Here is a 16,525-nt window from a genome sequence, read left to right as displayed (position 1 = left end):
TGGAAGGCCACTCAGAGGTAGATGCGAATCCAGCAAGAGTGCGGAAGGTTTCGCTGGAATGAAATACCAGAGAGGAAAGACACTCCAAGTCGAAGGGGCTACCCCCAGTTTGGAGGTAGGGGCTGTGCTGCGCGAAAGGGACTGAAGAGCCCGGGGGCCACCGTGGCCTGTGCCTTCCGCTGAGGGCCTGAGAGGGACGCGATGCTGTCGGGCACCGGGTTTGAGTCACGGGAGCCGGCCCGGCCGTGCCCAGCGAGCCAGCGCCAGACCCTGGCGTCCTCCATCTTCTCTCCTGAGCTCCCCCTGTTCCAGCTGCCTGAGCCACGGACCGCAGCACCACACACCCCCGCGGGGGGGGACGCCGCGCCCCATCCCCGCCCCCGGCCCCACCCCAGCCCCCCCGCGGGGGCCCTGACCCCACCGCCCGCAGGCACTGGCTGAGCTCCGAGGCGGCGAGCGGGCCGCGGGGACGCCCGGGAGGGGTCCGGGCCACTGGGGGCGGCGGCGGCCGGGTCGGGGCTCCCCCCCCGCCCGCGCTCGCCGCGGCGGTGGTGCGTCCCGGAGGTTACCGGAAGTGGCCGCGCTCGGCGCTGCCATGTTGAGGAGCCGCCGCTGCCGCTGCCGCCGCCGCCGCCGCCGCTTTGTTGTCGCCTCCTCCGCCTGAGGAGGCTCCCCGAGCGGGGGGAGTGGGGAGGAGGGGGGTCGGCCGCTGCAGCCATGGAGGCCAACTGGACCGCGTTCCTGTTCCAGGTACGGGGGGCCCCCCCCGGGGGGGACACGGGGGGGACAGGGGGGCCGGGCCCGGGGCTGGCGGGCGGGCGGGCGCTCCTCCTCCCCTCCCTCCCGGCTCCGCTCTCCGGCCCGGCCTTAATCCCCCTTTGTTTTTCCGCCCGCCCGCCTCGGCGGAGCGGGGCTGCTGAGGTGAAAGGAGGCGGCCTCACGGGGTGCGGGGAAGAGAGCAGGCCTCGGGGTGACCCCCGGTCCCCCCCCCAGCACACAAACACACACGCGCACACACACACACACACACCCTTCCCTCCCGCCCTGAAGGGGAAGGGAGGAGGCCGGTCGCTGTCACCAGCCGCGGCCCAGAGAAAGGAGGGCGCCGGGCCGCTGGATAGCGCGGTCCGCTCGGCCACGGCGCGCCGGGCCCGGCCCCGCACCGTGGGGTGAGGGGGGTCCCCGGGTTCTGCTCACTTCCCTCCCACTTCATCCATCTTTTCGTTCGTTCTCCGTTCTTTTCACCTCCCTGTCTTCTTTTTGTGTGTATATGTTGACTTTCTGACAAGCCCCCCCGCTCGAGTCCCCGCGAATAGCGGGTATCCTTGGGCTCCCCGCCACTCCCCCTTCCCGCCGCCCCCCTCATGTTTACCCAGTTGGGGGTGCTGTAAACGTGTATCCCCTCCCCAAACTTTTTCGTTGGATTTACGTGTTTTCATTCCCAAGCCAGTGCCGAGCCTTGGCAGCTGACACCCTCTCCCTCTGTCCAGCTCTACCGCCGTCCCATTCAGCCCGGGGAATCCCCCGGCCGGGGGTGGGGGGGGGCGGGGGCCCGGGACTCCGGGAGGCCCCACCTTCTGCTGGGGCGCGTTTCTCTCTCGTCCCACGTTTAGCGTTTCCTCCAACCAAGTGGGGGAGACGGCCAGTGGAGAGAGCAAACAAAGTCCGCTTACGGAGCCCCCAGATGAGTCATTCGTGGGGTGTTGGTCTTCACTTCTTGCAAGAAACTTGAAGGTGACTGTAGCCGATGCGTTGGCAACCTTCTTGCCCGCCCATCTGAGGTGGGGACCCCTATTTGGAAGACCTAGAACTTATTTTTTCCCCGCTTCGTTTCTGTTTGAAAACGAAGCACTTAATGGGCAGTAGTAATGAGCTCACGGGGAAACTGAGGAACCGGAGGTTAGGAAGCTCGTCACTTTAAGTGCGTTCTTCCCGCCTCTCTGAGTTATTTTCCTTCTTTGAATAACTTCGTGAAATCCCAAATGCGTAGCTTGGGCGCTTGAGACCTTTTGGAACTAACCAGGAATGGATACAGAATTTTCAAAAAAAATCCTCCCAGCCACTGGACCCATCCCAGTGGAGTTAATATAAGGAACTGGATAATTCAAACAGTGCCTACTGTGTAGAGGTGGTTTATTGTTTTAAGACGTATTCTTTGGAATGTGAGTAATTTGATTTTTAAGTAATTGAAATATATTCGGGCTTCTTAAAATTGAACATACCCAAAATTACGGAATTCACTAACTTGGCCCTTATTGTGATCTTGTATTGTTTTAACAAGTGCTTTGATGAGCTTGATAATGTGGTAAGTCAACTTAAAAATGCATTGGAAAAAAATGATACATAACTAGCTTGCATCCAGGTTGGTGTAAAGGTGGCAAATGCCCTCTCTAGAAAAAGCTTTCAAATGGTCATTTTAAAACATGGGATTAATGGGCCACTGCAGTGATTTTTCACATGAGGAATGATTTAGATTTACCATATTAAACGTGCTCTCAATGGAGATTGAAAAAAAACGAGAGTTCTTTATGTAAAGGAAAACCCCGTAACTAATTTTTGGAAAACTAGTTGAAAAATCTTTTGGAATACTTTTATTATTCTTTTCCTGGGGAAAGCAAATGCCAAACATTTAATGATCAACTTTTTAATTAGATTTTATATTATTTAATTTTTTTCAGCTATTAAAATCTTTTTTTCCACCTGATGGAGAAGTGTGAAAGCTAATATTTGATCCTGGGCTTGGCAATGTGTGCAGTGAAAATTGTTGGAAAACTTATAATTTAGAGCCGAGGACAGTTGAATGGGTAAAGAGAATATTTCAGTCTTTTCTCTGGAAAGGTATGAATAGACTTACTCAGTTCCAGTTTTAAGTAATTTTCACTGGGGAAATGGAGAGTTAAACTCTCTCATTTGTTTCCTGGAGCATCCTGTTGAATTTATATTTTAAAACAATTTAATACCTGCTTGCTTTCCAAATAACCTGGTGGAAAGTGAAACCCATATCTGTTAAAGTGTTTGATGGATGATTCTCCTAATAGGACATTCAAGATATGACTCACTGATGCCAGTTTCCTTCAGTACAAAATCTTTTACCCTCTGGCACTGGAGATTTCATGGTGCCGTATCCTACCACCCTGGGTGATGAAATAACATTTCTGTTTTGTTTTTTTGCCAGCCCCAGAAGAGGAAAGCTTGGGCAGGGTTAAAAAAACCTTGCAGTTGAAAGAGATGGGAGATAAAATTAAAACTTTGGTTTGATGATGCTAGTCAAATAAAAGTCTACCCAGAAGTTGTATATTTTTAAAAATCACTTAACTGAAGGCAGGACATGGTTGTTATTTTACTCTGTCTCTCCCTCAGAGAACAAGTTGGGGAAACCCAGTTCCCCTCTTAGAAGGCTTCATATAGAAGTGTGGGGATCCTAGGAATCCTCAGAGAGTGATTCCCGTAGTGGGCGAGGCATTCTACAGCATTTCACCCGAGAAGCAGGGACCTGGTGTGACCCTCCTGTGAGAGTGAGCTTCAGCAATGCTGTAAAAATACTTTATGTTGCCACAGACATCTGAATTGGTAAAATGGCAGTAAGTGCTTTTAGTACTCCATCGAACTAATGGTTGTTTAGAATTGAAAAATGCCTCTAAACACTATAAGTCTAAACTTTGTCCAGAAGATTTGCTTTCCCTATTATCTGATCTGTTAGCCTTTGAAATTGTATATCTTGAGCTCTCTTCAGCTATTAACCGTTTGTATACTGTACGGAAGCTTGGGCATCCTACAGCCAGGTTGGAAAGGGGGTAAGATTAGAGTCCAAATTCTATAAAGTTTTTACTAAAGTCACTTGGGTAGACCCTGACAATTACAGGAGCTCCGTAAATTAAATTAAAAGTGGACTCAGTGTGAGCACTAAGTCCAGAAAGATACTCATAAGTAAGCACACAATTTCTATGAGTACTTCCAGGACTCAAAGGAAGATTCAGTCAAAATAGTTAAATTGAAAGTGGTTAACTCTGGATATGACACCTCCTGATGATTTAGGGAAGTCTGGTTCTAGGCTTAGCTGTTGTGCTGCTATCAAGTAAACATGGAGCTGTGTGTGGTAGGTGTTCTTATTCGTCAAGAGAGGAGCTCGGTGTGAGTGTGTCTGTGTGTCTCCATATTTTTTTACTTAATGGAGTGTAATGTAGAACTTAGATTTAGAGTGAAAAGGGTAAATAAGTGTCTAGAGTGTCTGAGATGATGGGATGGGCCCTTCCTAGGACACTGTATGCTTAAAATATTTGGAACTCTTACCTCTGAGTGCATGTATCCTTTTAGGATGACAAAACTCAAGCATAGGGGCTCGAGCTCACTGTCAAGAGTTTCAAAAATAATGTTGATCAAATACAGCATATTAGGAAGAACTATTTCAGGAATTTTTTTCCATCATTTCGTAAATGTTAATCAGTATAGAGGTATGGAGAATTTTGGAAGAATCAAAACCAAGTGAGTAACTACTCATAAATACCAAGAACCTGACCCACAATGAAATTTTGGTTTCAGTGCAGCTAAAGAAAATTTCCAAACATTGTCCAGCTCCCAGTTTTGGAGTGGAAAAGCACTTTATAACAGCAAATGTCCAATACTTTAACTCGCCCTACCGCTGCTAGAAGAAGATGAAAATGAAAGGAATTTAAATTATTTATAGTTTGTTTTTTCTTATTAGTCTGAGTTTAGGGTTTGAACAACTAGTGTTGCTAAAGGATGCAGACTTCTAGCGTAAGATTAAATGAACTGAGAAACAATTGACAGGTGTTTGCTGGGGGCTGCCTTCACAGATGCCTTCCAGGATGATTAATAGCAGATTCCATTTCAACCAAATCTTTTAGTAGAGTTAAGTGGAAACTTTAAAAGTAAACTTAACCACTAGCATATGTATTCAGAGACCTAGATTCCTTGTATTACTTAGCAACAGCCTCTTTCCTCCGTCACTGAGAGTTTGTGATGGAAGGGGGTAGAGACATCTATTTTCCTAGGTAAAATAGACAAGTAGATGATTACATGTCTATATGTGTATGTGTGAGTGTGTGGCTTGTGGATTACTGCAGTAAGGTACTGTTAAATAGTTAAGTCTGGAGTGTAATTTTTTTGACAAGTTATTTAAACTTGGTCTCAGCACTGACAGACTAATGCAGACTCATTTCATCAGCTGGTATGTCCCTTATGAACCAGGGTGGTGTGTAGTTTAGTCAGCTGTTTGAAAGCAAGATCACTGTCAGCAGCTTACTCGCAAAAGTTTTGTGTCTGTGCAGTGATTTTAATGCTTTGCATTGGGAGCTCTGAGAGTAGCTAGGTGGTTGCTGGATCTCTGCTGCGGAGAGTAGCTTATAGGCTCCTTGATTGTTTCTTCTGGTCTCTATTGTCTGAAGCATGTTGAATTTTGAAGGTCATTGTGAGAGGCTGAATTTCTGAAGTGCAAATGTTTGGTTTTAGGCCCACGAAGCCTCCCATCACCAACAGCAGGCAGCACAGAACAGCTTGCTGCCCCTCCTGAGCTCTGCTGTGGAGCCCCCTGATCAGAAACCATTGCTTCCAATACCAATAACTCAGAAACCTCAGGCTGCTCCAGAAACATTAAAGGATGCCATTGGGATTAAAAAAGAAAAACCCAAAACTTCCTTTGTGTGCACTTACTGCAGTAAAGCTTTCAGGGACAGCTATCACCTGAGGCGCCACGAGTCCTGCCACACAGGCATCAAGTTGGTGTCCCGGCCAAAGAAAACCCCCACCACGGTGGTTCCCCTTATCTCCACCATCGCTGGGGACAGCAGCCGAACTTCGTTGGTCTCAACCATTGCAGGCATCTTGTCAACAGTCACTACATCTTCCTCGGGCACCAACCCCAGCAGCAGTGCCAGCACCACAGCTATGCCCGTGACGCAGTCTGTCAAGAAACCCAGTAAGCCTGTCAAGAAGAACCATGCTTGTGAGATGTGTGGGAAGGCCTTCCGAGATGTGTACCACCTCAATCGGCACAAGCTCTCCCATTCGGACGAAAAGCCCTTCGAGTGTCCTATTTGTAATCAGCGCTTCAAGAGGAAGGACCGGATGACTTACCATGTGAGGTCTCACGAAGGAGGCATCACCAAACCCTATACTTGCAGTGTTTGTGGGAAAGGCTTCTCGAGGTACTGCATTTTGCTTTGCTTTTTTTTTCATTATGGTATCAATACGATCTCTGCGTGATCTAGAAGGTTTATGTGAGAATAGATATTTGCAGGCCTGTGTTATTAGAGGAGATTGGTGACAGATAAAGTATTACACCTCCAGGTCTAATTCCAGTTTTGGTGTGGCTGACAAGTCGTGACATAGTGATTAACTTATTATTTCATTTAAGAAGTGCCTTGGTGGACTCAGGCCTTCTTTCGGCACATCAGTACTTCTTATCACTGCGAAACCATTAGTTTTCAATTCATTTGGGTGGCTGGACATGAGATTCACTGCACAAACCAAAGAAACGTATCCTGGAAGTTGGGATGACCTTGGAATCTCTTAAAACTTTTAAGAGAACGTTTTTTTCCATTTTTCTGTGGTTACTAACATTTCACTAATTTTCGTTTTTAAAGGCTTTTAAAGTTAATGTAGTAGCAGTTGTCTCTGGCAAGTGTTAGGACTAAACTTTGGGTATTTTGTAATTGTAAAGAATCAAGACCTAATACGATTTGATGTTGACTAGGAAAGAAAATTAACAGGTATAAAGGACTAAGACTTTTGTTTATGGTAAGAGAGGTAAGGAGGCTTGCACTGGGGGGTGGGGGAGTTGGTAATTCTGCTGTCTTTCTTTAAAATGTCCCCCACCCATGTCTGCCAAGCATGTAAACATCACAGTAAGTAGCATTTCTCTATGTGTGTTCCATTACATCTTCTGTTGAAACTCTCTCTTTCACAGGCCTGACCACTTAAGCTGTCACGTAAAACATGTCCATTCAACAGAAAGACCCTTCAAATGCCAAGTAAGAGTTAAAATGACTTATCCTTAGTGTAGCACTTAATGCACATTATCCAGAAGGTCTGAGCCAGTCAAGTCTCACCTTTCTTGAATAGTCGTAAAATCACTGACTTGAGTAAATGTGGTCCATTTGAATTCTGGTTTTATAAAATATAAATGACAGCTTCTATTTCTGTGAGGCAAGATCATTTAAAAATGTAAATGTTGTTTTTGTTAAGCTACATTTCATTTTCCTTGGGCAACAGTATTTATTGTTATAAGAAAAAAAAAATTATTGTCTTGCAAAGGTCGTTTATTTGAAAAGAATAAATGAATGAAGTGTTTTAAATTAACTTCTGGGCTGATGATTGAGGTTGTTTTAACCATAATCTAAGAAAATATGAATTTTCTCCCAAATGTTACCACTTACTGGATTTTTGTCTGCTATCGCCAAATTGGAGCATTCTCTAATGACATAAGTTGTGGTAATGAAGAGGTTAAGAATCTTGCTAAATGAAATGACCGTGTTAGGCGTCAGTAATTCTGGTTTTTTGCTGGAAGTCTTTTTGTGCTCCTTTCAGTTAAATTTTTTTAATGACTGATTTTATTAAGTAAGTGATTCGAATTCTAAGAAAAATCCAATTGGAGGAACGAAGCTAGTGTCATTGAGTGATTACCTGTCATGAGGCCTTGGGCCAGGCTCTTAATCCACCAGTAATTTTGTGAGGTAGGTATTATTTTCATTTTACAGATGAAATAAATTCAGATAGGTTAGCTAACTTGCTGAGCATTACATTGTTTATTGAGTCAGGGAGCTGGATTTAAATCCGGGTTTAACTGACTCTACAGCTCACATCTTTTCACTACTCTGTTGATGTTTTTTTCTTCCCCTCAAAATGTAAGAGTCTAAAATTCACCAGGTGTTTTATCGTGAGTACAGTTCTAGGTAACACATACAGTTAAAATTCAGCTAACTCAGTCTGCTTGCTGACATGAGTAGGGTAATACCTAGAATATAACGTACTTTAAAATGAGTAGAACAGGATAGTCTATATTTAAAAAAAGTTTTCCTCCCTCATGCAGACGTGCACTGCTGCCTTTGCCACCAAAGACAGACTGCGGACACACATGGTACGCCACGAAGGCAAGGTATCCTGTAACATCTGTGGGAAGCTCCTGAGCGCAGCATACATCACCAGCCACTTAAAGACACACGGGCAGAGCCAAAGTATCAACTGTAATACATGTAAACAAGGCATCAGTAAAAGTAGGTGACACTTCAAATTGTATTTCCTTTTTTTTTTTTTTTTTTTTTTTTTGCGTTACGCGGGCCTCTCACTGTCGTGGCCTCTCCCATTGCGGAGCACAGGCTCCGGACCCACAGGCTCAGCGGCCATGGCTCAAGGGCCCAGCCGCTCCGCGGCATGTGGGACCTTCCCGGACGGGGGCACGAGCTCATGTCCCCTGCGTCGGCAGGCGGACTCTCAACCAGTGCGCCACCAGGGAAGCCCAAATTGTATTTCTTTTGCGTTTCAGATTGATGGAATCTAGATTTTTTTTTTTATAATATATTGAAGATATTTTCACCTGTGTTCTCAGGACTATATTAATGTTCACCTTACTTGTTTCCTCCTGTTGCTAAAGTATGCAAACACGCGTCAATGGACGGTGTATATTAGTGTTGGAAATACACTTTACGTACGTGTATACAGGCAACAATGATAAACTCTCCACTTATTTTGCTTTTAATCCTGTACTGTCTACTAATAACGTCCATGTTAGAAGAGCACAATTTCCTTGCAGCTATTTTTCAATGTGTCCCTTCTTCTATGGGGTTTGAATAAAAAGCTTTAGTGTGTTAGGATTGTGGTAGCAGAAGCCATACTAGGAAGCTGCATCTTATGCCAGGCAATCTTAACTGATGTTATTTAATGTTAGGAAGATTCTCAGGCACGAGTGCCCCCTAACTCCTGATAGTATTAATAACATGTCCTTCATAACCTAAAGATAAAAGCAGTGTTACATAATTTTACTTCTCAAACCCAAATCTATAGAGCAAAGGGATAGCGTACCCATTTGAATGTTTAAATGCTTTGCTTACCTTAAATTCAGAGTTGAAAAGATAGAATATTCCAGGGACATGTGGATAAAATTCAATACTTGCATTTACCCAGGCTTTTTTCTAAGATCTCCCTAACCACCAGAAGAAAGTGTTTTCCTAATTCTGTATTCTATTATATATGTACTTCATGCAGCAGAAACATCAGATTCTCAGAATAGGTGGCCAAAAGTGAATGGGAAAGAATGGTTAATGTGTTTCAATCTCATTCGTTTTTGCTTCTTTGTAAGTACATTGGGTTTATTATCTAGCACGTCAAACTTCGTTAACTTTACAGAAATTTACTTTTAATGTACATCGTTGTGGTCAGGTAACTAACTATGTTACATATTTTGATGAGCATTAATTATTCCATGCTAATATTACCCAAGTTCCATTCTAAAAGATACTTGCTTTTTAATGTAGCAAAGAATTCTTTTATGTTGGTTTTCCCTAGCTCTCTGGAGTTTTAAAATTTATCTATTTTGACCAGTAGAGACACAGCAGCACAAAAGATGTACTATAGTAAAAAACTATCAGGTCAAATGATAAAGATCATAGAGGCATGAGGAGTCAAAGTATCTAAGTTCGGATTTTGAAAAAATAGCCACACTCTTTCCAGGTAAATACAGCGTTTCTGTCTTTGTCTTTGGAGCAGCGTGCATGAGTGAAGAGACCAGCAGCCAGAAGCAGCAGCAGCAGCAGCAGCAGCATGTGACGAGCTGGCCAGGGAAGCAGGTAGAGACACTGAGACTGTGGGAAGAAGCTGTCAAAGCAAGAAAGAAAGGTAAGATGAGGCATCCAGTGCTCACAGCGTGGCCAGTGTTTTCATCTGGTATGCCAAGTAACAAAGTAAAGCTGCCACAGCTTAGAGAATTCAGCTTTATGGAAACACTTTAAGGAGATACTGTGTGCTAGGAAATACCTGGTAAAGTTATTAGCAACAGAGCTTCCAAGCTTCCAAGTAAGTTTTTTTACTAGGAAATAAAAATTCTTAGTACTTCTTGTCAGGTTCTTTCTTTTGACTTAATTTTGTTACACATTTGTAGCCAAATTTGGTCCTTTGCTGTGTACGCTCAGAGTTCCTTTTTATGTTCATTTTAATGTCAACCTCCGTGCATTAAAGGCTCCTTTTTGTGTTTCTAAAATAGTCCCACTCTTAAAGGTAGATGAAATATCCTTATGTGTACATAAGTTCATTTTCTTACAACTGTGTTATTTTCTGCTCTTTAGTGTTCTTTCTGAATTGTATTATTTATTACATATTTCAGACTCTATAATGCTGATGTCTTTTTTCTCAGTCTCACCCTTAATCTCATTCAGTCTGTCACTGGGGCTGGCATTAGCTTAACATGTATGTACTTCAGTTGTTAGTGACTTTGCTGTAATTGTTACTAAAACTGGGCATGGTTTGCTTTTCTCTCATATATATCTTATAAAGAAGCGGTTGGAGTGTCAGTTTTCAGCACAGTTTTTTAACTTAGTAGTTGTAGCTTTGGCTTCTGGACGACTGTGCAGCCATTTCAGTTCAATCATTTTGTCAGTGTATTCTCATCAGCCACAGGACAGATTCCTAAATTCCGTTTTGCCTTCCCCACCCTTGTCATGCCTTACTGTTTTATTTTAAATTCATAAGGAATCCGCTGCATGTAAGCTCTGCTGTAATTCCTTTGCTGTGTAGTTTCTTCCATCCTTTGCGTTCATGTAGTGCAGCTGTTCCCTTCCTGAGATGCCTTCTAAACATCCTGTACTTGGAAAAAGATAAAAGGAATAGCTTTTCCATATATCTACTGGCACTGGAGGAAAGAATGCAGCAGTTCAGATAGGCTTTCCACTTTGCCTCAGGTGCTGCTTATTCCTATCTTCCAAATGAATATTTGTCGTTATTTTGATTAAATATTTTGTGATAAAGAGAAGGAATGGAGAATGGCGGGTAGGGGAGAAAAATTTATATGTGTGTATGTGCCGTGATAATTGCATAGTGGGTTGAAAGCATATTACGAAGGATGCTTTGCTCAGAGAAGAAGTAAAAGTGTTTACGTTACAGAAAGGGATAGGGTTAGATTAAAAAGAAAATGAAGGGGAGGTGGGGAGTTGGCACACCCACCAAGCAAGTGAAAGCTTATTTGGTGAAAACAGGAGGAGAATATTTTTAGCACGCTACCATCACCTCAAAAGTGAGTCGGTTTTCTCCCTCATTCTTTTCTTCTGCACTCTTCTGTTTGGTATTGTATTTCAGTGTGCTTGCACAATAAGACTCAGTTGTTTAGCTCATCTTCTGATCTGCGTGAAACAAAATGCTATTGTATTCCCATTTGTTGCATGAATCTCTTTGGAGACGACCACTGATGTTAGAAACTTCTGTGTTCATGTTAGTAAATGTCACGTCTGGGGGGAGAAGAGACTCCTGACCTGAAAACCTGAACTTGAATCAGCATGTCCCTTTTAAATATTGGGCGTAAATAAGGTAATATAAGTTTCCAAACCTGGATGACAATGAGATCATCATCTCAGCAGCTTTTTAGATAGATAGATATCCAGGTTCCATCTAAATCTCACAATTGAATTTCCTGGGAAGCAGTTGTTTTCAAAAAACCTCCCTAGGTAAATGATTTTGATCATCAGCCAGGTTTGGGAATCCCTGATATAGAGTATGAAGCAATGCCAAGGTTACATGCTCATCAAGGAAGGGCTGATCATTGACTCAAGGGTCCACCTGAGGTGATTTGACCATGCGTGGCCTGCGGGCAGACGTCCATCTTTAGTCTCAAATGCATTTCTCCGTTTTGACAGCCAAGTCACAGCCAGCACCCCCATCTGTCTTCTTACTGCACTTTTCTGACACACCAGCAGGTGGTGCTGAATTTTGTTGAGGGGTGGTGTAAGGGGTGTCACCTGTGAGGGAAGTTTTCCTTAAGAAGTGCCCAGGCTTTGCTGATAACAAGGACCACGGTCCCCCAGCTCACTGCAGGGTCTCCTAGCCTGGCTAGTCCCCCTTGGTATGGCTGGTGGTGTGTGGAATACGTACAGTTAAATGACACCAGGCATAAAGTAGGTGATTATGTTAGCCTCAGAAAGAGAAGAAGAAACGGGAGCGGGGAGGAGAACATAAACCTACTGAGGGATACTTGTTCATTCTAAACAGCGTTAAGAAACAACCAGAAACAACAGGATTATTTAACTAAAATGATTTTTCTAAGACTGAAATAAACAGATGATATTAAAACAACTTGTTTATCCATCCCTACTTAATGGAGTTTTAAAACCTTAACAGAACGTGGCTTCACCTCTGAGAAGGCTTTAGAGTACATAGCATCGAGGACACACACCTCTCTCTGCTAGTTACAGTGTGCCTTGTGAGAAGATTTTTCTGATTATCTGTTACTGTGTAACCATCTGCCCAGCTCTGTGTAAACAAGCTCTTGCAGCCTGGCCTGTGGGTGCTTGGTTCTTCCCGGGAAAGTCTTTAGAATTCAGAGGAACTACATGGAAGTGGTAGTGAGAATACTTAGCCCTACTTGATATCTCTGCCCCCCCGAGTGCCTTGCAGAAATTACCTGATCTTCCAGCATCACTGTGAGGTAGGTAAGTAAATCTAAACTCCAAACCAAAAGCACCAAGCCTAAGCCAGTTGCCTCAGTCTTGTGAAAGGCACAGCATCAGAAGAGATCTGCTCTCATGCTGGGATTCCTGGCCCCCAGTCTTGTGCTCAGAAGGATCCTCCCTTCCTGTTGACCACAGGGTAGAAAACTATAATTTAATTTATTAAATGTTTGTCCTTTTTAATTAAAAGAAGTTGATTCAGAAACTGAATTGTGTTCACTGTTTTGAGAGTCTAAAGGCCCTTTTGTCTTCTTATTTTAGAAGCTGCTAACCTGTGCCAAACCTCCACGGCTGCTACGACACCTGTGACTCTCACTACTCCATTCAATATAACGTCCTCTGTGTCGTCTGGGACTATGTCAAACCCAGTCACAGTGGCCGCTGCAATGAGCATGAGAAGTCCAGTAAATGTTTCAAGTGCAGTTAACATAACCAGCCCGATGAACATAGGGCACCCCGTGACTATAACCAGTCCATTGTCCATGACCTCTCCTTTAACACTCACTACCCCAGTCAACCTCCCCACCCCCGTCACTGCCCCAGTGAATATAGCACACCCTGTCACGATCACATCTCCAATGAACCTGCCCACGCCTATGACGTTAGCTGCCCCTCTCAATATAGCAATGAGGCCTGTAGAGAGCATGCCTTTCTTACCCCAAGCTTTGCCTACATCACCACCTTGGTAAACAGTATTATAAAATCAAAATATGGGTTCAAGTAAATATTTACCAGCAACTTACTTTTAGTTTATTAAAGCAAAAAGTAAACCATGAAATTGGGAGATTTATTACATTAGTTAATAATAGTGTAGTAGCATTATTCTCCAATTTGGCTGGGATTGTTCAAAGTAGGGTGTGTATGTCACTTATCACTGGACCACTTTAGTTTAATCAGAAATTCCTTTTAGCTGACAGCATTGCTTAAACAGGATAGTAGTTGGCAAGATGAAAGCCGGAATTAAAACCAATCATGAAAAAGCGAAACCCATTTCAAAATTAAAAAGCAGCATTACTGTTTTTGATCCCAAGAAATCATTTTATTCTGAACACTAGCAGAACTCTTCTCCCCATATATACAAGGTGGATGGCTGATTTTAACCTGAAGTTCTAAATCCAGGGATTGAGAGCTAGTGTAAAATTGTCTGTGTTTATTGTTTTTATGAGTAAATACATGCATTGTCATAATAAAATGCATTTCAGAGAATATGCATTTTACCTTTGGGAATATGTTAATTTCAGGCAGCATTCCCTATGGGAAAGGTGATACCAGCTCTGATATGCAAAGCATATGATAATTTATCATTCTATCTTCAACATATAATAGGGATTGTGACCTGATATTTGGAGATGTAAATATTGCTCAGCATACTAATCCTGATGGAATATAGCATTGTAGTTGACTTTTTTAAAAAATTTAGAAAAACAAACAAACAAAACATACACATTGTGTTTTGGTGAGAAAAGGCCGCAGCTGACAGAGGAGAAGTCAAGTGTGCGGACAGGCAGACTCCTAACAAACGGAGATCAATGGGACTCCTATTCAGGGGTCAAGGAGTACTTTGGAACAGTTAAAATATATTGCTTTAATTGGAAGACGCTGGAGGCACTGGGATGTGATATGCCCCTCTCTCTCCCAATCAGAGCCTGTTGATATTTCAACAGGGAAAGGTGTGTTAGTTGCTCACTAGAGTTTATGTCTTATATTAAATTGTATACAGTTTTTATTCTAACCACTAACTAGGTAGTATGCCCCTTCAGAACAAGCAGAGTGTATCTTTTCTTTTTAATTTCTCCTTCTGTTTCTTAAGTATTGTGCAGATTTGTTCAACTTTGTAAATATGGACATCACTTTTTTTTCTTTGAGAAAACACTTGTATCAGCTTTGTCGGGTTTTCAGGGAGACAGCTGTCTGCACTCCCTGCAGAAATCCAGCAATGCTTGTGCACGTTAAGACATGTGCTTTTTATTTCTTAGCAGGATGTTTTATCTCTGTACATAGTACAAAGTAGAAACCAAAAGCTAGGGAGACAGATACTCTTTACACCATCATGTCACACATTAATGTTTTTAAAGCATTGTGTTTTGGAAAAAAAGTTACTAAAACCAAGGCGCTGTGATTATTTTTTTTTAAGTTGCAATATGTTTTTGGTTTTTTTTCCTTTTTTTTAATCTTGCAGTTAAGAGAAATGGACATTAGTTGTATTAATCTTGCAGAATGTTTGCAGGACTGACTATCAAACTGGATGACTTCCATTTATACCCCACTGTGTCAGTTCAAGCATCAAAATACCTTGCATCTGAGGCAGACTTCCTACATCAGGGACAGGTATCTGTGTGTCATTATACAAAACAGTTCGAGGGGGTTGAACTACGTAGTAAAAAAATAAAATAAATAGTACTTAGTGTAAAATAATTTTATAAATGATCTTTTGTACTTTAGGACATTAAATTGTACAACTTTTGTATATATAAAAGCTTAGGAACTTTCTGTTTAGCAGGAAGGCAACACATTCCTACACTTCTAATGTGTATGTTTGTTATAATGTCCATGTAAACATGCCCTATGTTTGTGCCTTTTAATTAGTTTGTCTCAATAAACAAAATGTAGAGAAAAATATGTAGCTATGACTTTGTTACAACTGTTCCTATCCACAGTACCAAAATGGTTTGTTTTTAATATGTAGAGCATTATGTGTGGACTACTGGAAGGACTCGTGTAGGGAAGGCCCATGCGTGGCCCTGCTGAGGTCTGGATTGGGCAGGTCTTGGCCACATTTGGAGGAAGCCAACGTTTCCTGGCATGCAGCCCTAGGACCGGGTTCTGGCTCTGCCCGCTGGGACCTGTCGTCTCTCTCTGGCTGGGCTGGCAATCACAATCCTCCGTGATTGAGATGGCCCCGGCTTCCTCCACAATGGCCCAAGGAGCAGTCCTCAGTGGGGGCAGGTGTGGACCCTACCCCCAGGCTAGAGTGTGGTCGTCAGAACCCTAAAAGTATTAGTTCTTTTAAAAAAAAAAAAAAAAAAGATATATACTAGGAATGATTGCTTTATCAATTCATTGTATAATAAACAGGAGTGAGACTTCATTGTATGACTTCAGTTAAAATGATATTTTGTATGCATTCTTTATTCACTTAAGCTTGTCTGCAATAATAAACCCACGTCGTGTCTTCTTTTGGGAGGGAGAGAGTTGGCAGGCTGGGGGTGGCAGTGGGCCACTGAAAGCAGGGGCCGAGTAGGTTGTGTGGTGCAATTCTCCTGTCTTGGAACTGGAATTGAGTTTTGATGCTGATGAACTGATTCAACCAAGTGTTGAAGGCAAGAAGGCCACCGCTCACGAAAAAAGCAGAGAGTTTGTTTTTCTCTTCTGGTTGTAACCTGGTTGAGAGCTTCCCCTTTATCAGATTGGCAGCTAAACAGTTGTATTAGATCATCCTCAAATCTGACATCCAGCCTGTTACGCTCTAGGGCTCGCTGCTTGGCCTACATTTGCCTTTTATTGTGTATCCATTTCCCTCCTAAGGTGTGCTCCTAAATGAAGGTTTCTCTGTAAGCAGATGGATGATTTTTCCTGTCAATACCAGCACTGTATTACATGCAAAAACTGCAGATTTATTTTGACAAATTAAAGTTAACCGGTCACAAACGTTATGATGGATTGCTTAATACCTCAGAAGCTTCACCATTTCACCATGATGATAGAGAAATTTTTGAGCACTGCTTCTCCAGGTGTACACGTCTTGATATTGGGCTGGAGAGAGAGGGAGAGAAATTTTTGAGCACTGCTTGTCCAGGTGTACACGTCTTGATATTGGGCTGGAGAGAGAGGGAAGGACTAATGTCAGGCCGGTTTGACCA

At 43.0% G+C, this 16,525-nt stretch overlaps 1 protein-coding gene across 9 annotated transcripts; it reads left to right on the top strand.

The window, feature by feature from the left end:
* The first annotated feature begins 433 nt into the window (after positions 1-433).
* On the top strand, positions 434-16,318 carry VEZF1 (vascular endothelial zinc finger 1). Of its 9 annotated transcripts, none has more exons than XM_032617397.1 (8): positions 434-750; positions 2,679-2,804; positions 3,361-3,581; positions 5,470-6,164; positions 6,926-6,989; positions 8,030-8,231; positions 9,718-9,849; positions 12,927-16,318. In XM_032617397.1, the coding sequence occupies exons 3-8, from the start codon at positions 3,576-3,578 to the stop codon at positions 13,352-13,354; spliced, it is 1,527 nt and encodes a 508-aa protein (XP_032473288.1). In that variant the 5' UTR covers positions 434-750; positions 2,679-2,804; positions 3,361-3,575; the 3' UTR covers positions 13,355-16,318. The 9 variants fall into 9 exon arrangements, with proteins under 9 accessions (XP_032473288.1, XP_032473290.1, XP_032473284.1 ...); XM_032617401.1 differs by having other exon boundaries at positions 438-750; positions 8,048-8,231; positions 9,721-9,849; XM_032617399.1 differs by lacking the exon at positions 2,679-2,804.
* The last annotated feature ends 207 nt before the right edge of the window (positions 16,319-16,525 follow it).

Source organism: Phocoena sinus, chromosome 20, assembly GCF_008692025.1.
Source record: "Phocoena sinus isolate mPhoSin1 chromosome 20, mPhoSin1.pri, whole genome shotgun sequence".
Lineage (NCBI taxonomy): Eukaryota > Metazoa > Chordata > Mammalia > Artiodactyla > Phocoenidae > Phocoena > Phocoena sinus.
Note: the sequence above shows the minus strand (reverse complement) of the source record. Positions and strands in the feature narration are given on the sequence as shown.